This window comes from Adiantum capillus-veneris, chromosome 28 (assembly GCF_014529385.1).
Source record: "Adiantum capillus-veneris isolate H3 chromosome 28, ASM1452938v2, whole genome shotgun sequence".
NCBI lineage: Eukaryota > Viridiplantae > Streptophyta > Polypodiopsida > Polypodiales > Pteridaceae > Adiantum > Adiantum capillus-veneris.
The window spans coordinates 111,141,004-111,164,773 of NC_140958.1; the positions used below are offsets into that span (position 1 = coordinate 111,141,004).

At 42.0% G+C, this 23,770-nt stretch overlaps 1 protein-coding gene and 1 pseudogene across 2 annotated transcripts in view; one reads left to right on the forward strand and one right to left on the reverse strand.

Moving 5' to 3' along the window:
- LOC147421099 (uncharacterized) overlaps positions 1-23,770 on the reverse strand; it is a 55,648-nt gene that overhangs the window by 26,304 nt on the left and 5,574 nt on the right. Inside the window, exon 2 of one of the 2 annotated variants that reach the window (XM_086505149.1) lies at positions 376-1,196. The exons of the other annotated variant lie outside the window; for it this stretch is intronic. Within the exon in view, the coding sequence (XP_086361275.1) occupies positions 933-1,196 (264 nt within the window). The 3' untranslated portion in view covers positions 376-932. Of the gene's footprint in view, positions 1-375; positions 1,197-23,770 lie in introns of those variants that run through there. 2 annotated transcript variants of the gene reach the window in all.
- Positions 22,348-23,316, forward strand: LOC147421100 (uncharacterized; annotated as a pseudogene).

Consider the following 23,770-nt stretch of genomic DNA (forward strand, 5'->3'; position numbering starts at 1 on the left):
CATGCAATAGAGCTTCTACTAGGAAGCTCACCACCTAATAAACCTCCTTATTGAGTTTCACAAGCTCAACAAGAAGAGATCATGAGGCAAGTGCATGAATTGGTGGAAAAAGGGATGGTGAGACCTAGCTCCTCTCCATTCTGTTCACCAATACTTTTAGTGTTATTGAGGCATAGGGGAGTGGGAATAACCACTAAATCAACCATTAACGCAGTGCATCATCTCATTATAGATTCAGAACAGTTTCATACCTGTGCAAGTAGAATTAGGGTACTGAATAGAAACTGAAGATAGAATACACAGAGAAACACAGAATCTTCATAGCCATAGTCTTTCATTCATCATCTTCATCTCTTACAATGCGCTACCATCAGGTGCGAGGCCAACTACTAGGAAGAATGAAGAGGCATAAAGCTGTTCACTAATTACAAACTGAAAAGTTAACTACTAAGATTCAATAACACTTTACTGAAAGAATATGCAAGGATAACACTTGGCACAGCCTGATGGCAAAAAGTTTTTCACGGCAAAAAGTTTTTCCGAGCAAAAACTTTGGACTCGAATCCCACACATCCCTTGTTCCAAAAACTCGGTGCTAACTCCTCAAAAGTAGGCAAAGTATAGTGCCTGGAACTAAATCCAAGATATACAACTACATACCTTAAGGCCATTAGACACCGCCCTTTTTCCCCCCAAAAGATTACATTGATATCCCTAAACATTGTGCACCACCTCACCATCAAGAGTGATTTACAAGTGCACCATTTATTGGCAACATGCTAGGGTTGGGAACCCATCAAGTAAATCATCATCCATAAGAGCTAATAAAAAACAAACTGGTAGAACCATAGTCCAATGATCAAGTTTTCACTCAATCAAAATTCAATAAAAATAGTCAAATTCAGGTTCAGGATACTCTGCATCCCTGAAATCTACATTCTTGAAATGTGCAGTACTGAATTCTGCATGACTGAATTCTGCATTCTTGAATTTTGCATCCCTTTGCAAATCTGAAAATCAGCAAATATATCCCCAAAACATCTTCTCAAGTAAACAAACTGCTTCCAAGAACCATGGAAAAATTGATCCAAATTCTCCACAAACATCTCCTCCTCAACATTCATCATTCTCGGTAAATTAGACTCAAAAGAGTCCTCGCTTTGCAACTCAATCACTCCACTCATCAAAGTCTGCAACTTTAGCAAGAAAAACATCCAAAACATCAAATCCCTTTGAACTCCACAATCATTTTGCCAAATCAAGTCCAAAACATTCATCTCCTGATCATTATCTTGCAAAATACGATCCAAACAATATAAAATTGATGTTATTGAATCATCAAAACCAACATCTCCCATCTGCAAGATTTGATTTGCAATCTCAAAATTCAAGAAATATGAAAAACTGAGCTTCACCACTTTCGACACTTCAAGATTTGAAGCATCTGCAACTTTAAGCTCAGTAACCATCATCACATACTTCAAAAACATCTCCACAATCAATGTTAACTACCAATTTGTAGTAGATAAACTTTCAAATAGATCAGGTTTCAATTCAAATGAGATACAAACGGTTCAATATGAAAAAACACCTTGCAAACCATCAAACATTGCTTCTTTAGCATCTCCAACACCTGTGGAAGAAGATTAGATTCAACTCTCGACTCCACATCCTCAAAAACAAGATTTTCATGATCTTCTTGACTCATGTCAGGAAAAAAATAAGCAAATTGATCTTTGCTTCCTGCATCCCGCTTCAAATCTCTTCTACAAATCAGTAAACTTTCCTCTTCTTCAAGTAATTTCACGTTTTCCAGTCCATTTTCAGATTCAAGTACACATTCAGGTTCTGGTTCAGGTTCAGTAACAAGTTCAGATTCAGGGTCAGGTTCAGATCCAAATTTAGATTCAGGTACACATTCAGGTCCAGTATAGCAGGTTCAGATTTAGATTCCAATTTAGGTTCCTGTTTAGGTTCATATTTTTGTTTAGGTTCAGTTTTCCCCTCAAGAAGATTGAACAAAGATTCAAGATAGGATGCAAACTTTGCAACCTTTAGACACCTCTTGAACATCTCCAATATCTTTGCATGTAGATGCAATACTCGAAGACCTGATTTATACTCAATATGCCAAAACAATTGATTTTCCTGAAAATCTTGATTCAAGAAACATCCAAACTGATCTGCTTCTTCATGATTTGATTCAAGGCTTGAAAACAAAAGGTTGAAATCTCCTTCTCACATAAAAGACACCACCAAGTTGGCTTGCACATATTCTCCCTCGAAAACATAAAGAAATCCATTTTCTAGTAGCAAATCTCTCCAATCACTGATATCTCCCTGAAACTGACAACTTTTGACTTGTGTCCCCTGAATTTCCTTCCACTTCCTCTCTTCTTGCATAAAGCACATATTACGCATCATATCTCCTTCATTGACAACATCACAGACAAAGATAGAACAATCTCCAAGAAAACCCACTTGATCATCATCAAGAACTTTCAAAACCATCTCCTTAGCATCATAAACACCATTCACAACATTGACATCAGGCTCATGACCACATAAGGAATACAAAGCCTTGAGAATACCATTAGGAAACTGAACTTCCTTGGAAAAAGGTGGACTTCCAATCTCCTTGACTGAATTTATAAAAGCACCAATATCATAAAGATCATCTAAGACAACATCATCATTCAAGATACCTTCCACAACATCAAGGTTTGAAGAAGACTCCATATTCTAAGAAATCTTCACCATCAATGATGCCTCCTCTTCCTGAAGTTGCCTGATTTTGGAAACCGCTTCATTTGCCACAACCATACTTGAATGCCTCTCATTCTCCAACTTTAATGAGAGATTGTTGATCATCTCCGCTTGAGAAATAGCAAGACTTTGATATTCAACAAATTCAGGTACTGAACTCCTTTGCAAATCAGTTTTTTGCGGATCAGGGACCTGAATTCTGAAACTCTGCAAATCGAGAACCTTCAGTATCAAAACTTGTAATTCAGGGACCTGAAATTGAAGATTCTTGTCTTCACAACCTGAATAATTCATATTCGCTCTTGAAAATTGGCTTTCAGTCTTCAAAACACCAAAAAACTCTTCTCCATCAACGCAAACACTTTCAAGCTGTCACCTGTGGAATAATCTTCATCAAGATACATCAAAAACTGATTCATCACGTCATCCTCATCATCGACACACTTTATGTCTTCATGTATATTCATCTCCTCCACTTTAATATACGATAATCTGATGTCTCTCTGAATTTCAACCTCTTCAAGATTGATGTCCAATGTTGGCATATGGGTTTGTATGGGATATTGGTGGCTTCCCTTGCTCACCCCCACTTGGATTCACTTCTTTTCAATCATCAATTCTTCTTTTGGATAACTTGTGTTCTCTTCCTGCAAAGAGGTGAGTCTCTTTGATGTGAGGTTTGGGGATAGCTGGCAGTCCTCCTAGCTCCTTTGGCTCACAAGCTACTCCTGGCTTCCTCCTCCTTCCTTCATCATCTTTTGGACTTCATCTCCCTTGCACTGAACAACATCTCCTTCTTGAACCAACTTCTTCTCTTCAATAATCTGAGTATCTACAGCTTTGATCCCATATTCAAGGACATCAAAATCAGGTTGGAAAACTTCAAGTGCTGACAAATCAGATTCAGGCTTTGAAATATGAGGTTTTGAAACTATAGGTGCCTGAAAAACTGTTGGTAACTGAAAACCAACAACTTGAGGCTGTTTCAGGTTGGAAACAGAAAAAGGTTGTTGAAAACACCATTGAGAATCATCATCATCGCTTGCATTGTCCACAAAATCATCTTCATACTGCTCAATTACATTCTTAGCCGCTACTTGCAACATTCGGATCCGTCGTTCACTAGAGCATGACTTCCTTCTCTTGCCATTACGACATTTATGCCATTCTCATGCTTCATCAAGAAAATCAGAGAATTCTTCCGAATCCTCTTTAGCTTCAGCAAAGTCCTCATAACTTAATGCATCCTGGAAAGATTTTATGATGCGATAGAGGCTCTTACATAGTTTTGGCATGCAATACTTCACACATACCTCTTTCTTTTGACAAAGCGTATACATATAAGGACATTTCTTGATGGAATGGCCATGCTTTTGACAAATAAGACATTGCTTCTTCTTCTTCTTCTTTGCCATTGAGTAGACATTAAAGAAAAAGAGACAATTAATATACCCATACTCCAAGAATCAGCATTACATTGCATTAAACATAAATTTCCTGCAAACTGTCTGGGAAATTGCCTGAAACTGTCATCAAGAAACTGCCTGAATTTCCTGCAAACTACCTAAAACTGCTTGAAATTGTCAGGAAACTACCTGAATTTCTTGCATATTGTCAGGAAAACACCCTGCATTGCTTAAAACTGCCATCAAGTTGCAAAAACGCCCCTGAAAACATCAGGAAAACACCCCATTTGCTGAAAAACGCCTAACTTTTTAAAACGCCCTGAATAGAACTAGGGTTTCTACTCCTTAATTTTCCACTTTCCTCCTGATCTTCCTCCTCTGACTTCCAATTGGAGAATGCTTGCAAGAAATCTTCAGGTTCACAACCCCATATGCCCCAACTAGACCCCATTGCCCATTAAGGCTTTGATCAAGGTTTGCTCCACGATCAGCAGGATTGCCAAGTGTTATTGAGGCATAGGGGAGTGGGAATAACAAATAAATCAACCATTAAGGCAGTGCATCATCTCATTACAGATTCAGAACAGTTTCAGTACCTGTGCAGGTTCGAAACAGAATCAGGGTACTGAATGGAAACTGAAGACAGAATACACAGAGAAACACATAATCTTCATAGCCATAGTCTTTCATTCATCATCTTCATCTCTTACAATCCGCTACCATCAGGTGTGAGGCCAACTATTGGAAGAATGAAGAGGCACAAAGCTCTTCACTGATTACAAACTGAAAAGTAAACTACTAAGGTTCTATAACACTTTACTGAAAGAATATGCAAGGATAACATTTAGTGCAAAAGAAAGATGGCACATATCACATGTGTGTCGACTATAGAGCACTAAATAGGATCACTATTAAAAAAAGATTTTTCATGCCAGAGCTAGAAGATCTATTTGATAAGTTACAAGTTTTGGCCTAAAAAATGCTCCAGCCGCATTCAAACTCACAATGGAAAAAAATCTTCAAGCCACTCAAATTCTCTTGAGGAGTACAAGTGACACCATCAGGTAATCTTTCAAGTTGTGAGAGAGAGTAAGCTTTTCATTAATCAAAAGAAAAGTGATTTTTTTCTACAAGAGATTCAATATTTAGGTCACATTATCTCTCAAGATGGTATCTGTATGGATCCATCAAAAGTGGAGGTAATAAAAGCATGGCCTAATCCAAGGAATCTACATGAGTGGGCGCATCTGTCGTACGTGTCAAAGCAAGGGACTTGCCGTACACTGTGTGCAAGCCACAAATGGCTGCAAGCACACAACCAGATTAATCTAGCAAGCTCAAGAGAGCAAGGGTGTGTCACTCATTGCCCTACGCCCACCTTCGTGGAGGATTCCTCGCCGCGAAGAAGAGGGAGCTATCGTCGTACCGCGCTCAACCGCTCGCCACCGCCGTGCCGTCACAATGCTCTCTCTCTCTCTCTCTCTCTCTCTCTCACACACACACACACACACACACACACACACACACACACACACACACACACACACAAATACACACACATGCATACACACACACACACACAAGGAGATGAAGAAGAAGATGGAGATGGATCAAGAGCACTCTTCAATTGCACAAATGAGAGAATGAGTGATTTTTAGGTTTAGGTGACTTTTATATGAGCTCGCTCATTCACACTTGGGCGCCCATGCTTAGCCAACTAACCCTTGACTGTTCCAGTTAGAGTGCGCCTCTCATCGGCGATCACTCTTACCCTTTTCCTATTGGACCGACAAGCTCAACCCATGACTACTAGAAGTGGATGCCGATGGTTAATATGCCCCCCTTCCTTATGTAGATTCCACCCTCGGAATAAAAAAGTGCAGCATCGGGATCCACTATAGGAGTACTTGTAGCAGAAGAAAAACAACATTGTGAAAGCTCAAAGACAGCATGTGCAGGCGTACAATAAGTGAGTGTTGGGGTATAGGCGTCTGTGCCTTGCCCGGCCGCCCAGAGTCTGGGCGCCCACTGACTTGTATACCTTATACATAGCATAAGTGTATAGGGGGTTGCTCACTCTTTGAGTCTCCCCACCCATATCTGTGTGTCGTGTGTCTCCTTCTCTCTCTCTCTCACTCTCCGTCTGTGGTGCTCCCCGATCCCCTTCAATTGGTATCAGAGCGTAGGTGCGGAGGGAGCGCGTGTGTGCACAGTCACGACGACAGCGGAGAGCCAGTTTCATTCCCGAAATCGCGTCCGCGCGTGCGCACTTTCAAGAGTGCAAACACGGTTTCGACTTCGGCATCGGCAAATTCAGCTTTTCGAGAGCGTTTCCAGCAGGTGTCCTGACGTTTTACCCCCCTTTCGAAGCCATTCGAGCCATCAAAAACTTCATTCGAGCTACGGTTGAGGAGCTGCATTTTTCAGCCCTCTTTTGGCAGTTTATGCTGCGTTTTTGGGTCGAAACGGAGGTTTTTGGCATAGCTTTCACACCCGGACTTAGATACATGTGATCCAGGAGTCTACCTTGGGGTTTTGGCACGCTCCGGACGCGCTCGTCATATCAGAATTTTAAAATTCTGAACGCTGAATTTTTTGCAGCAGCAGTTGTTTATTGTGTGTCGAAGATTCCACACATGGTTTTGCTCTTAGATGTGAGAGTGATATTTGCTGCAGGTTTCCTCACAGGTGGGACGATACAATGTATGCCTTATGTGGTTTGATGCTCAGGGAGACTAATGTGATTGCATTTTGAGCTCGGCAATGTATGCCTCGAGCATGTTTTTTGGCAGTCACAGGTAGAGCAGATATTTGTGTACTAGATTTGTAGGTGTTTGCAACGATGTATGCAAAGTGTGGAGATTTGGTGCATGCATTTGGAGTACGGTTTGATGCGCTTTGGTTGCTCATGGTTTTGAGCGTGCAGTCAGTTTGGTTACTGGTTTTGTGGCCGTTTTATTGACGAAACTCTGGCGAAATTTTCCCAAGAGTTTTATGCGTATCATTTATGCGATCTAGGTAGAGATTGCGGGTTGCACTCAGCATTTGCGTGCGATGTTCTCTGCAGGTGGGAGATTTGTGCGTGTGTATGCATCAATACCGCACAGTGTGGACTTGGTGATTAGCTCACGGGTTTTACAGGCGTACAGTTATCTTGGCACACTCACAGGAGTGAGTATTGTGATGTATGCTTGTGTGGCTACAAGCTAGGTAGCCGGATTCGAGCACTAATGGCTTGAGGTTTTTCAGCAGGTTTCAACTACAGGTTTACAAGTTTACAGACAGGTTTGAGGGCTTATTTGGGTGCTGAATTTTCAGCCATTGTTTCCTCTTTGCAGGTGTCCATGTATGGCTCAGTTGTAGGCTGATTTGGGACACATTTGTGACTTGTTTATGCAGCTATTTAAGAGCTGAATTTTGGGGCTGTTTTGGGGCTGATTTGCAGCCATATCTTACAGCCATATTTGCAGACTTTTGGTTATGCGATTCGAGCCAGTTTAGGGCTGATTTGGTTGACATTTGCTACTCATTGTTGGTTGCTCTTTTGTGAGCATTATGGCTGATTTTTCATTTGACTTCCAGCGTTATGGTCTGACACAGTTTGATGGTGTAGATTTTGTTGCTTGGAAGGAACATAACTCATGCTTTATGGCAGAGTTTACATGCTATGTACGTGACATCCATGTTTACAGGGAAGTCTAGTCCCACTTCTATGTCCATGGGAGAGATTGATCCCACACGCAAGTCTCGACGGCATAGAGACTTGACATGTTGGCATTGTGGACATAGAGGGCACATTAGGCGTCGATGTTTCACGCGTTTGAGACAACGGAGGCGACAGATGCGTGATGCAGATTTGGGCATGACAGATGCTAGTGAGATCAGTACGGTGGTTACTGAGTATGATTGTGACGGCGATGTCACATTTACATCTAGCTTGTCTTCAGACGATCTTATGTCTACGGATTGCATATCGGATTGCACATTGTCTTCACATTGGTTACTAGATTCAGATGCTACTTTCCATGTCACGTCGCATCGTGAGTGGTTTAGCACGTTTTCTAGTGGGAGATTTGGTTGTGTGCACATGGCTGATGGTGTTGTGTATGACATTGAGGGTGCAGGAGACGTATGTTTGTCCTTGTCCATTGGTATGACATTTACCCTGCGTCATGTGCGTTATGTGCCAGATCTGAGGCGGGATTTGATCTCAGTCAGACAGTTACGGGATAGTGGATGTCAGATTTCGCTACGAGAGCGAGATTTTGTGATGCATTTGGGTTCGCTAGTGATTGCGAGAGGTGCCAGGAGTGGTACAGGTTACCCATTGCATGTGGATCACGGGAGAGATGGTGTTGTCTCTGTGATCACGCAGCCAGGTAGAGAGCGAGAGAGCAGGTGAGTCTCTTTTGCTCATGGGTTGCAGGGTACTTTGCATGGAGTGCAGAGTAGTGAGCTCGTTGTGCACACAGTTGGGGCACGACTTGAGCAGTCACACAGAGAGGTGATAGAGTCAGACATACATGCTTTGCTAGTGACTAAGCAAAGCAGAGAGTCAGTTGTGTGAGATACTTCTATGCAGGATAGACAGGTAGAGCAGTCTTGCTCTAGTGAGTCACGACAGGAGGACGTTGTGCAAGAGTCTATGCATACGGAGTTAGAGCATGAGAGATCTAGTGAGTCACAGCAGATTGAGTGGTCATGTTTGCAGTGGATGATTGCAGAGGAGGCTGAGATGTCAGCGATTATGCAGTCATTCCTTTCTATGCTCGACAATGAGCATGGGGATATAGTTGTGCAGGATATGTCTTCCAGCAGACACCTAGAGCAGCTGGTTTGCTCTAAGGTTGCACGACAGGTTGATGCGTCTTTTGTGGACAGTCAGGAGATGCATGTGGCTGACACGCCTTGTCAGTTAGAGATGCCTATTGCCAGGGATATATATGTTGATGCATGCTCCGTAGAGCTAGCAGGGCCCGCTAGCATTGCATCGGCATTCGGTGGTCTCATGTATGAGATGTTGATCTTGAGACCGGATATCGCAGCTGCAGTGGGAGCATTTGCAGTTGGGGTTGTCAGTCGTTTGTTGACTGATGATGGCATAGTGCACGAGGGACATATGCAGGTATTGCGTACATACTTGCAGTACGTGTGCGGTACGTCTGGTGGTGTATGGACTTACACGGGAGCAGGACAGCCGGATGCACACGATCACAGCCAGCCAGTGGGCATCGGTTGAGAGCGGTTTTCTCTCACCTTTTGTAGTCTTTAGACTAGGTTCCCTTGCTTAAAGGCACAGTCGCCTTTAAGTGGGAGGTACTCCATTAACAAAGAAAACTAACAACCTTAATACACAGAGAATAAACACAGTACCTTTGAAAACTCCATTAACAAAAAAAAAAACACAGTATAACACCAAATCCCTCTTCTCAACACACACACCCTCCTTCCTTACCTTTCCTACAATAGAAATTGCACCACAAAAGAAGCACAGAGTGCCATTCAAGCTTAGTGTATGGCAATCCCCGACAACGGCGCCAAAAATGTGCGCGTATGTCGCACGTGTCAATGCAAAGAACTTGCCGATACACCGCGTGCGAGCCACAAATGGCTCCAAGCACATAACAAGCCTAAACTAGTAAGCTCAATGATTCAATGATGGCGTTGGTGTGTCACTCACCGCTCTACGCTTGCTTCGTGGAGGATTCCTCGCCGCGAAGAAGAGGGAGACGCCGCTACGCCACGCTTCGCCGCCATCGTGCCTTCGTAATGCTCAATCGCACACACACTCCCTCTCTCTCTCCCTCTCTCACTCTCTCACACATACACACACACACAAGGAGATGAAGAAGAAGAAGATGGAGATGGAGCAAGAGCACTCTTCAATTGCACAAATGAGAGAATGAGTGAATTTTAGGTTTAGTTGACTTTTATATGAGCTCACCCCATTCACACTTGGGCGCCCATGCTTAGCCAACTAATCCCTTGAATGTTCTAGTTAGAGTGCGCCTCTCATCGGCGATCACTCTTACCCTTTTCCTATTGGACCGACAAGCCCGGTACCTGACTCTACCAAGTAAATAATACAACGTCCATCGTAGGTGATAGGGTGTCCGTGAGCCGTGAGGGTTAACAAGATATGACATGTTATTGCTAAATGGTATGGCCCCACTTCAATGAGAGCTCGGATAATGCCCTCGTGGAGTGTAAGCCCTTGGCATAATTAGGAGTGTGGAAGCTACATGGGCATGAGGTACGATAGGTACACAGGCTTGATGCACACCTGTAGGTATTGTTGGGGGCATTGTGCTACTAGGTAGCGGTGTAGTGCTAACAAACGAGGTCCAAGGTGTACTTTTTGTACTCATCACCGGAGTAGGTATCGTAGCCGTAGTGTCTCCAAGAGACAAATGAGCTAGATTTGAAAAAGTAAAACTACTACTTGTGGGTTCAGACTGTGCCAAAACTCCAGGCGAAATAATATATGAAGGGTCCATTGGACTCGCTGAAAGAGTTTCCATTTGTGATAGTGTCGGTTTTTTGGCCTTGCCCGTATCCAAGAATCTCATAAGGCCCGTTGAAGGAATGTTAATCCCTTGGTTTTGCCTCTCTGATTGGATGATGCTATGGATGACATTGCAGACCATCTATTGCCGCTCCTCTAGACTTGTGGTGCTAGAAGTAGATTGTACAACTTCTAAACAACCTATATGGTATGTGTAATGAGTGTACAGGTCAGTCAAGGTTTCAGTTTGTAGGTCATATTTCGAATTTTCATTGAGAAATAACCCTTCTAGGCCCGGCGTGCTAGAGGTTTCCCTTGAGGTGGAAGCATTGTTGTTCCCCACAGTCTTTCCCTTCATGGCACGGCGTTGTTCTAGGAAACTCTCCATTTCCCTCTCCCTAGCCGCTTGCATATAGCGCTCAACTTCTTGCACCTCCGCAAGACTCTTACCATTGGGTAGTAGAACTTCGGGGGGCGATTGCTTTGTAGGGTCTTCCATGGAAGCAGGGGGCAGGATATCGATGTGGACACTCTTGGGGAGTATAGGCTCCCCCTGAGATACCAAAGGCGAATCTACCTCTCCCTCACCTTAGTTAACTTCACGAGCTGCAGGTTCAGAGCGAGTAGCTCTACTAAAGGTTTCTATAAAACGACTAAACACACTAGATCCAGGTTGTAGGGCCCAGACAGGTACGTTTTCATTTACTTGCTCAGAGTTTGGTGTAGGATACCCTTCCATAATATCATAGTCAAATGAAGAGTCACTAGCCGCTATGTTTGGATCTTGGGTTGTACTACCTTGGATCCCCGTCGACGGCCCAAACCTAAGGTAGGTGGGTATTGAGAACCCGCGTAAGTCGAAGTGCTCGCTAGTTGCTTGGCCTCTAGCACACAACCAGAGCAGAGATGCATGTGTCTTTGGCACCCTACAAGCGTCGACGAATACCCTCGAAGGTTAACCGCTTGATTTTTTGGGCGTTTGGCACCCCGTTTTCACTCGTTTTTTGGTGTATTTTAATGTCTTTTTACGATGAGCTCTTGGATTAGAGTGTGTGATAGCTCAAAACAAACATATCGCTCAGGGGGTCATGGTGTTCTTTACAGCACAATGTTCGGTTATCCGAAGCTCCAATGGTCCTCAAAAGGGTCGATTTTTACTTAGGCGGCGTGAGGCTAAAATAAGTAAGTCCAAAGGGTGACTGAGGTATGAACCTGGGCTTAGGCTAGGGCTTGAGCTTGGGGAATGTTCCCGATCCCGGTCCTTCCTTTTATTTATTTTTGGATAAGGTCACCGTGGTCGCGCCGCGCTCGCGCACACACACCTAACCTACCTACTTGCAACTAACAGAGCTACTATTACACATTGTTTAACACAGTACTATAACAACTAATTAACTAACATATCTACTTACTTCACCTTACAAATCTAACATTATAGATCTAATACCTTTTGATCTAACACCTTATCAACAGAAGAAAACAGTACATAGCAACACCTTATTAATAGAAAACAGTACATTGTAGATAAAACAAAGTTCACAAATCCTTCTCAACAACCACACACCTTCTTTCTCTACTTTTCCTACATCTCACATGGCACCACAAAGCAGCATAGAGTGCTATTCAAGCTTAGTGCAGGGCATCTCCCCGGCAACGGTGCCAAAAATGTGCGCATCTGTCGCACGTGTCAAAGCAAGGGACTTGCCGTATACTGTGTGCGAGCCACAAATGGCTGCAAGCACACAACCAGATTAATCTAGCAAGTTCAAGAGAGCAAGGGTGTGTCACTCACTGCCCTACGCTTGCCTTCCTAGAGGATTCCTCGACGCGAAGAAGAGAGAGCTACCGTCGTGCCATGCTCAACCGCCTCGCCGCCGCCGTGCCGTCGCAATGCTCGATCACTCACTCTCTCTCTCTCTCTCTCTCTCTCTCTCTCTCTCTCTCTCTCTCTCTCTCTCTCTCATACACACACACATACACAAGGAGATGAATAAGAAGATGGAGATGGAGCAAGAGCACTCTTCAATTGCACACATGAGAGAATGAGTGATTTTTAGGTTTAGGTGACTTTTATATGAGCCCGCCCATTTACACTTGGGTGCCCATGCTTAGCCAACTAACCCTTGAATGTTCCAGTTAGAGTGCACCTCTCATCGGCGATCACTCTTACCCTTTTTCTATTGGACAGACAAGCCTGGCCCATGACTACTAGAAGTGGACGCCGGTGCTTAACAATGAGCTAAGAAGCTTTATTGGTATGTATGCATACTATAGACGCTTCATAGCAAAATTCTCTCAAATAGCAGGACCATTGCATTACTTAACAAAGAATAAGTACTCATGGACTGCTAAAGAACAAAATGCTTTTGACAAGCTCAAAGAGAAGCTTACCTCTCAACCAGTCCTCATGCTTCCGGATCTCTCAAAGCCATTTGAGGTCCAATGTGATGCTTGTGGTGATTGCTTTGGAGCAGTTTTACTTCAAGAAGGGCATGCCATAGCATATGAGAGCCGAAGGCTCAATGTTGATGAACGGGTCTTGGGCATATACGGAAAAGAGCTTTTAGCTATTGTACATGCCCTAGACACATGGAAGCATTATCTCTTGGGGAATACATTCATCCTATGAATGGATCACAAGGCCTCAAGAAATTCATGACGCAAACTAAGCTCTCCGACAAACAAATGAGGTGGGCAAATTTTCTTTTTTAATTTAAATTTCATATTGCTCGCATTGCTGGCAATCACAATCAAGTGTTCGATGCACTTTCATGACGGCCAAGGGTAAATGTGGTGTCTATAGCAACTCACAATGATCTATCTTTTATGATAGATGAGTATGCTACTGACCGAGACTTTAAGTACGTAATTACATCCTTTGCATTAGGGAAGAAAAAAGAACCATTTGCCTTGAAGGATGGTTATCTTCCAAATGACAATAGGCTATGTGTTACTCACCCATACAATAAGAAAGTCATGTATGCATCCCATGCTTCTCATTATGCGGGGCAAAGAAGGATTCCATAATCTAATCTTTGAGGAGTAGAAATGTATTTCTGTTGGTCTACCGTGAAAAGAAACATACAAGAGTATGTTTCAAAATGCGTGGTATACCAAAAATTGAAATTTGATCGAGGGTAACAACTTGGATTGTTTCAGTCAACGGGCTTAGCAAGAAAACACACTCTATGCCTGTCAAAAAGACTATTAAGGCACATCAAACGGCAACCCTCTTTAGATCTCAAATTTTCAAGTATCGTGGCTTGCCAACATCCATAGTGTCGGACAAAGATCCTAGAATGACCAGTAATTTTCTAGAAGGGTCTCTTTCAGAATCTAGGACGTAGATTAAATTTCTCTTTCAGCCTATCATCCACAAACGGATGACCAAAGTGAAATAACTAATCCAACGATTATTGAATCTACTAAAAGCCTATGTCATGGAAGTAGATCAACGTTACAATGAGAGAAGTACCTACCTCTTATAGAGTATACGTACAATGACATTGTACATACTTCTATGGGGAAAGTACATTTCAAGGACAAAGAGGAAAGATCCAAAAGTTCCTTACTACTTAAAGTACATGGGAAGATTTTCGTTGTTGATGAATATAGCCGAGACTTACAAGAATCTTTTCCAAAGATAAAAAAGGTTATATCCATCTCACAGCAAAGACAAAAATGGCTGCTATTAATAAGCATAGAAGAGCCTTAGCCTTTAAGAAAAATGATTGGGTCTTGCTAAAGTTTCTCAAGGATCATCTAAGGCATACTACGGGCAAGAATCCTACAAGCCACCAAGAGTATTGTTAAATTAGCAATAAGATACTATGGTCCTTTCTTTTAAAATTCTTAAGCCAATCAATGAAATTGCTTATTAGTTAAAGTTGCCCAACCATTGGCTCATTCTTAATGCTAACCATGTGAGCCTACTCAAGCCTTACAAAGGAGATTCATCAAAAGAACCAATAATGGAGGACCCGCCAGAGATCGAAGACCAATAAGAGGTGTTGCAGCCCGAAGCCATTCCTTGACACGAAGACAAGGTACTAAGAAACGGTAAAGTTATCCAATGATATCTTGTTAGTTTAAGAATTATCCTTTAAAAAACGCTAGATGGATGTAAAGAACCTAGCTTAAGGATAATATGAACCTTGTCAATGCTTACAATGCTACACCAGAGTAAGAAAATGAAAATGCAGTTTAAATGAACAACGTTTTTGTCTTATAAGACTCATTCTCTTTCTTTTATTGTGCACAAAATTTAAGAAGTGTGCATGCTTAGGATCATGTTTATGTTGACAACGTCTGCCAAACACCAAGTAGAACTTGTCACTCTACTTTGGAAGTATGATATGGACTAAAGAGCAGACATGCTTGCGGCAGCTAAGTCTCCCGAGCACCAAATGGATTAGTCATCCATTCTGAATGACGTCGTAAGGTAAAAAGGGATCTTCTACCCGCTAAGAAACATGGACTAATGACTAGGCTTTATCTTCTCTACCTCATAGTCGAGGACGACTATATTTCAAGAGAGAGGTAATGCCATAAAATATAATATCTAACTTTACCAAATGATTTTCTCATATTAAGCTGATAATTTAATATGGGAAGATAAAAGGGGAGCAAGAGTTAGGATATAGATATGTGCTTCTAGACCTATCTCAACAAGGGACCAAAAGGAGAAATGGTTGCATCTCAATAGGGGTTCAAAAGGAGACGGTCTACCAAAGAGCAATGTGCAATAAGTGCTTCTAGATTTACGTCAGCAAGGGACCAAGAGGAGAGATGGTTACATCTCAATAGGGGTCCAAAAGGAGGTAATCTATCAAAGAGCAACGTGCATCTAATGGAGCTTAAAAGACCTCATAGTCGAGGACGACTCCCGGGGGATTCACTCTATATACAAAACAGAATGCCACCTGCGAGTGGACAACTTTGATAAAACCCCTATATACGACTCATATTAGGGAACATGACCCCCCTTTCTATGCTTATATGACAATCAATGAAGAAAACTATCATACCCCTATCTTACATATAAAATTTGGGTCTCACATGATCTAGCTGAGTAAAACTAGTCAAAGCGTATGTAGCATAGTGATTGGCAACATACTAAGGAACCAGTTCTATTGATAACTAGATGTACCCTCAATGTGTCTTAATTTGACTTTCAAACTATGTGCCCGATCAGCCTGCACTTTGGCTACTCATCCAATTTTGACCCATCCAAAGCTAGTGTAAATCAACCCTTGACCTGCTCCAAATTATCCCTTATTTATGACCGGCTTGATGCAAAATTTGATATGTGACCTTATTAAAAACTTTTCCTAAATTCATTTGATTTCTAGTGCAGATGGGTGACCAATCATTACAAGTAATCAACCGGGGTCAGCCCCCCCCCCCCCCCCCCCCCCCCTAAATATGATACCCCCCTTCCTTATTTTTAAGTTTGAAAGATAAATTATGGGGGGCCTGCCCCTAACTTATACGCTTACGTAACTTGCAAAAAAAAAAAACCCTCCCCTGCACTTACGTGGTGCGGTAAGTTTTCCATGGTGAATCCCCCGGGGGACGACTATGATTTCAAGAGAGAGGTAATGTCGTAAAATATAATATATAACTTTACCAAATGATTATTAGACTAATCATTTAACATGGGAAGATAAAAGGGAAACAAGAGTTAGGATATAGATATGTGCTTCTAGACCTATCTCAAAAGGGGACCAAAAGGAGAAATGGTTGCATCTCAATAGGGGTCCAAAAGGAAACGGTCTACCAAAGAGCAATGTGCAGTAAGTGCTTCTAGATTTACCTCGGTAAGGGACCAAGAGGAGAGATGGTTATATCTCAATAGGGGTCCAAAAGGAGGTAGTCTATCAAAGAGCAACGTGCAACTAATGGATCTTAAAAGACCTTAGGGTTAGCTTCATTAAAGACCTCCAAAAGTTACTGTTAAAAAGTCCTTTGACCTTAGGCAAGCTAGGGCTGACCTTGAGGTGGGAATCTAGTCCAAACATGAGTTGATGTGACCTAAATATTGAATCCCTTGTAGGAAAAATTCACTTTTCTTTTGATTAATGAGAAGCTTATTCTCTCTCGCAACTTGAAAGATTACCTGGCGGTGTCACTTGTACTCCTCAAGAGAATTTGAGTGGCCTGAAGATTTTTGTCCATCATGAGTTTGAACGCGGATGGAGCATTTGTCAGGCCAAAACTTGTAACTTATCAAATAGATCTTCTACCCGCGGCACAATAATTTTTTTTTAAATAGGATCCTATTTAGTGCTCTATAGTTGACACACATGTGATATGTGCCATCTCTCTTTTGCACTGAAAGTACTGGTGAACAGAATGGAGAGGAGCTAGGCCTCACCATCCCTTTTTTCACCTATTCATGCACTTGCCTCGTGATCTCCTCTTGTTGAGCTTTTGAAACTCAATAAGGAGGTTTATTTGGCGGTGAGCTTCCTAATAGAAGCTCTATTGCATGGTCATCATCCCCTCGCTTTGGAGGTAGCTCACTAGGGAAGTCATCATTGAAAACATCTTGGAATCCACTTAGGAAATTAGACAACTCTAATTCCTCTTGATTCCCTTTATTGCTACTTGTGAAAACATTAGAATCATTTACAGATTCTCTAACAAAAATCATATATGAAAAAATAGAGCTTTTCATTGACTTATGAAAAGCAAGCGTATTTACCAGGGATATGGTGTTCCCCAAATCATTAGCATCTATGTACATGCTCTTTTCCCTGTAGGTGAAATAGATTCTCCTTTCAGGGAACTTCATCGGCCCCAATCCCGGGACGTAAGATGATTCGTTTTAACTAATCCTTGGAATGGAACGGTTAAAGATTGACAGCCATGCGGTTGAACCATTGTGTCCCTAGGATAACATCCTCATATTGGAGAGAAGAGATTTAAAAAAAAGTCTTCTTTGTCGATGTAGCTTTGGACATGAAGCCTCAACTTCTCAATCAAGGGAGTGACGGAGACTTGATGTCCCTTGAAAGCTGCATCGATAGTTACAATATCTCCCATCTCAAAATCTTGAATGCCCAACTTAGTGACCAACTCCATTGATATGAAGTTGTCAATAGAGTCAAGGTCAAAGAGAATAAGGGCATCATGCTCCCTTACTTTTTTCCAAGCATAGGAGAGGGATGAGCCTTTGCAATGAGTATCCTCTTTTGGAGCTTCAACCATGGAAGCTCTAAGAGTGTTATTGACAACATTTCTTTTGGGGCAAGAATGATAACCATGTCCTTGCTCCCCATACTTAAAGCATTTATGTCTTTATGAAAAGCATCTAATTCTTTGGGAGAGAGCTTATTTTTACCTTTGTAAGCTCCTTTCTCCTTGGCCTTTTGTTGTTGGTGTTGGTTTTGCCTTGGGAAGAGTTTTGAGCATTGCTCTTCCCTTTAGCTTCATTTCCATCCTTGTTCTCCATGGGCTTGAAACTTCTTCTCACCCCTTGTCGGAAATTGATCCTTGAAGCAACCATAGTGTGGTGGATGGCTTTGGTGATAGTACTAGGCCATTGTGAGTTGCTCGGCCATTTCTTAAGGTAATACCGCACAAAATTGTTGCTTTTATTTGGAGAAGTCTATCCTTTGAAAGACTGCAGCTTAGAGATATAAATCTTAAAACTTGTCTACATATTTGTGGATAGACTCGTTGAAGAGCAGCTTCAAGCTCCGCCATTCGATAAGCACTTTGTCATTGGCATCGCTTGCAAGGAATTACTTCATTATGGAAACTCGTAGAGTTTTCCATGTCTTTGGGGCTTCGTTGTTCCCACGAAGGCTAGCCCACCATTGATGAGCAGATTTATGGAAGTGCATAGCTACATGGCGTAGCTTGAAGGACTCCGTGAAGCCCTCGTCTCCAAAGGCTGCATCAAATTGTTGGATGAAGGCCAATACTTTGTCGGTGGCACCAAAGGTGCCATCATAGGTGAGAAAAAAGATACTCTTTCCTCCCTCTTTGAATTTCTTGAGCTTTTGGGACCTTCGCCATGTAGGGTAAGTCTTGCGATGCCCTCTCCTCTTGTATTCTCTAGGAGAATAACTATTGCTTTCATCGGAAGAGAAGGAAGGTGAAGAAGAAGGAGAAGAGGGTGACCTCTTTCTTGCATTTTTCTTCCTTTGTTTCCTCTCTTCCCTTTTGGAGTGACGAGGAGAAGGACTATGGGTTGACCGTTGCCTCTTGGGAGGAGTTGGCGATAGTCTAGACCGCCGTCTTCGTGGAGCCACATCTTTAATGGAACTTAGGGATTCACTTCTTTCTCATTCTTTGGATTGCTCCTCTCTTGTGGGAGAGAGTCTTCTTTTGCGAGTCTTATCAAGAGGCCTCATAAACTCTCTCTCCTCTTGGAGAGGAAGGGAAATCCCATAAGCACAAAGTTGTTGGGTAACTTTGGCTTGCAAAGTAGGGTTGCCCATAGCTTGATGCAACCTAGTAACAAGATAATTGATAAACATGGGGACATCATCATTAGCACCTTCATGTGCAAAATCAAAGTTATCAATGTTCATTCTATTTTCTTGGTTATTGTCAGCCATGCTAATTATACTTATGTGTTTTAGTGTATCTTTTGGCAATTCAAAACCTTAGTTGCTACTCTCCTTAGCCTTTGAAAATAAGCACCCACGGCTCGAATTGGTTAATTATATAGAGTAGTGGAGTGGGTTTAACATAGCAGAATTGCCGAGGGATAGCTCCTTTCAGACTTCTCATGGCTCAAAAATGGTAAAGCCATATGCAAGTCCAAAAAGACCCCATTATTAAGACCAAAGCTCCCGAGATGTGCACCATATCCCACATAGTGGGCTCAACAAAACCAATAATAGATCCCAATTCCACTTACCCTAATATAATTAACAAAATCAACCATTAATAGGCTACTTAAGGACCTCTCTTCTTAAGTAAGAAAAGAGAAACCAAAAGCTCTCATACCAACGTAATGGAAGTACATCAACATTCTCAATGAGAGAAGTACCTACCTCTTATAGAGTATGTGTACAATGACATTGTACATACTTCTATGGGGAAAGCACCTTTCGAGGTTAAAAAGTAAATATCCGAAAGTCGCTTACTACTTAAAGTACATGAGAATATCTTCGCTGCTATAGCCCATACTCATAAGAAACTTTTCCAAAGATTAAAGAGGTTATATCCATCTCAAAGCAAAGGCAGAAAGGGCTGCTGCTAATAAGCACAGAAGAGCCTTAGCTTTTAAGAAAATTGCTAAAGTTTCTCAAGGCTCGTCTAAGGCATACTACGGGCAAGAATCCTACAAGCCACCAAGAGTATTATAACTAGTAAAAAGATACTATGGTCCTTTCTTTTAAAATTCTTAAGCCAATCAATGAGATGGCTTATTAGTTAAAGTTGCCCAACCATTGGCTCATTCACAATGCTAACCATGTGAGCCTACTCAAGCTTTACAAAGGAGAGCCACCAAAAGAACCAATAATGAAGGACCCGCCAAAGATCGAAGATCAAGAAGAGGCGTTGCAGCCCAAATCGATTCTTTGATACGAAGACAAGGTACTAAGAAACGGTAACGTTATCCAATGATATCTTGTTAAGTTTAAGAATTATCTTTTTAAAGATGCTAGATGGATGCAAGGAACCTAGCTTAAGGATAATATGAACCTTGTCCATGCTTACAATGCTACACTAGAGTAAGCAAATGAAAATGTATTTTAAATGAACAATGTTTTTTTCTTATAAGACTCATTCTCTTTCTTTTATTGTGCACAAAATTTAAGAAGTACGCATTCTTAGGATCATGTTTGTGTTGACGACGTCTCCCAAACACCAAGTACAAGTTGTCACTCTACTTTGGAAGTATGGTATGGACTAAAGAGCAGACATGCTTGCGGCAGCTAAGTCTCCCGAGGACCAAATGGATTAGTCATCCATTTTGGAATGATGTCGTAGGGTAAAAATGGATCCTCTAGCAGCTAAGAAACATGGACTAATGACTAGGCTTTATCTTCTCTACCTCATAGTCGAGGACGACTATATTTCAAGAGAGAGGTAATGCCATAAAATATAATATCTAACTTTACCAAATGATTTTTCCATATTAAACTGATAATTTAATATGGGAAGGAAAAGGGGAACAAGAGTTAAGATATAGATATGTGCTTCTAGACCTATCTCAACAGGGGACCAAAAGGAGAAATGGTTGCATCTCAATAGGGGTCCAAAAGGAGACGGTCTACCAAAGAGTAATGTGCAATAAGTGCTTCTAGATTTACGTCAGCATTAGCTTCATTAAAGACCTCCAAAAGTTAGTGTTAAAAAGTCCTTTGACCTTAGGCAAGATAGGGATGACCTTGAGGTGGGAATCCTGCCCAAGCATGAGGTGCTTGTCAGCTTGCTAAGTGTTCGTGGGAACCTTGCCCAAAGCTTGAGATGATTTTTATGCTTAAATAACCAAGGTTCTTGAAGTGTTCAATTCAAAGATAAACTCTCAAGAGACATAAACGGTTTCCATGCTTAATTGACTAAGTGCTTAAAGTGTTCGATTCAAACCAAATGACTTAAGGAACGTAAAAGACACATGTTAAAATCCTCCACATGTGGCCCTTATGATGTGCTTGAATCCTATTGGATAGGTTTTAAAGGAGTCCAATGAGAATTTAGATGCATAAAAATAAATAATTAAGTCCTTTCTCTCAAAAAGAGGACACATGTCCAAATGATATAATTAAATAATACGAGAGAGAGAGAGAGAGAGAGAGAGAGAGAGAGGTGAACCAAACTTGAGAGGTGGTATACTCTCCACACACACATACATTCTCTCATTGTGTGGAGTACAAAGTGTAAGAGCTCCATCTCCTTCTCCAAGCTTGTTGAGAAGTGGAGAGCCTACACCAAAAATCTTGGCTATGGAATGAAAATCCAAGCAAGATCCATGCTTCAATGCTTAAGCTTGTCATCTTGTTCATCTTCATTACCAGGTTATTATGCTATGCTAGGCAAGAAGAGTGATGATAAATGAGGAACTATTTCTTTGTCCTATGAATGATTCTTTTTTATGTTATACTAGTGATGCATGAAGCTTTCCATTTATAGCATCACCAAGGTCACAAGGAACACAAAGATTGTATTTTACCAAGTCTCTCTTGATGGGAGAATCTATAATACAAACGGATTTTGGAGGGGGGACCGGCTCCAACTAAATCCGGTCCTCAACTATTGTCATGTTCTCTAATACTCTCTCTCTCTTGCAAAAGTATTGTTCATGCCAAGTAAAATTAAGTACTATGTTTATGTTGCTACCATCAATTAAGTTCAACCTCTATGTTCTCAAAGTGATCTCACAAAAATGTTCACTCTAAATTCTCTTAATTCCGTTATGCTCAAAGTTCATAGGCCAATTCCATTACAATAGTTGAGACACGAAGAGAGAGAAAAATGTATGTGCCAAGCACAGGTAGTAGATACATGAGCCATTGTGCATAAGGGGAACTGTGGATGGCAAAAATGACCCAAAGAGTTGTGTTAGGCCACGAACACGATGGATCTAGGGAGCGCACAAAAGGTGTAGGGCGTAGGAGATGACATATTGGTGTGGAAGCCTCGGGGAGATGATGGGGACATGCAAAACTCCTCTCTCCATAGGGTGTTTGCCTTCTACATATCTGCATGCAAAATGAGACCTACGCCCACCATCTACCTCTTTTACGAAACCCATTTGATCCAGCACATGCAGTGAGGGCTCTTCGCTTGCTGCTTCAAGCTGAAGCCGTGCTCAATCGAAAACACTGGAAGCTGCTCAGTTGCAGGGCGAGGGAGCACGTTTACTGGCACGTTCACTAAGCACGTTAGAGAGAGAGAGAGAGAGAGAGAGAGAGAGAGAGAGAGAGAGAGAGAGAGAGAGAGAGAGAGAGAGAGAGAGAGAGAGAGAGAGCATGTTCTATCCAAAGCTTGGCTGTTTAGTCTTTGTTCACGTGGGAATCTTCACGGAAATAAAGCAAAGATAGAACCCTTCTACTTGAGGATGACAAGCTCTTCTGTCTCGTTCTCTCCCCCCCAACTAGAGCCCCATCCTCTCTTTGCCCTTGGATACGGTATTGCTCATGAAATCTGGCTGTTCATGACGATCGCAAGAGCCTTAAGCAAAAAGAGGCCAAGCAGAAGCTTGCAGAAGAAGGCCTCAGCTCTATATCGAAGGTCATTCATCTCTCAAAACTTCAAATTGATAACAAATCTATTGGACTAAACACAAGCTCTATGGCTCATACGATCTCTTCCTTGCTGACAAGAGTGTCCTGCCTGCTCTGTCGAAGCTTCTTGGGAAGAATTTCTTCGAGAAGAAGAAACATCCCATCCCTGTAGACGTCAGAAAGAAGGATTGGACGAAGCAGATAGAGAGTGTTTGTGGCTCCACCTTTCTCTATAGATCAAGGGTGGCACTTGCTCATTCGCCAAAGTTGGCCGGCTTTCACGAAAGCAAGAAGAGGTTTGTGCCAACATCCTTGCTATTGTAGCTGGTGTAGTGTCATTTATACCCAAGAATGGAAGAACATAAGGTCCATGTATCTAAAAAGTCTGGAGTCAGTTCCTCTCCCACTACACCAGTCTCTACCAGATCTTGCTATGAAAATTGGTTAGATAGGTTGGTGATCTTGCTTGTGCAAGAGCTGGCCTTGGTTAAGTCTTCTCGTAATGGTAAATGCTTTTGAATACATCTTGATCAATTTCTTGCTTAAGAATACAGTTGTGGGGAGAAAAAGGCTTGAGCACGGAGCTTGAACTCTAAACTGCGCTGGTGATGCCAACTCAAATTGCTCTATGATGTGGACTCCGACTGAAATGCTCTTGGATCATTAGTGGATTGACATTCGGAATTGGTTTTGTGAGCCAGGTTGCTAGGGACAAAAAAAGAGAGATGCGAGAGAGGGACTGCCATGCTATTTTTAGAGAAGCATGGCTTCTATATGCACGAGCCAAGTCGACAGGAGCAGTGCACCGCGTACATGCTTATTAGCATGTATGAGAGAGAGAGAGAGAGAGAGAGAGAGAGAGAGAGAGAGAGAGAGAGAAGCCTCTAGCGGCGCTGTTATCA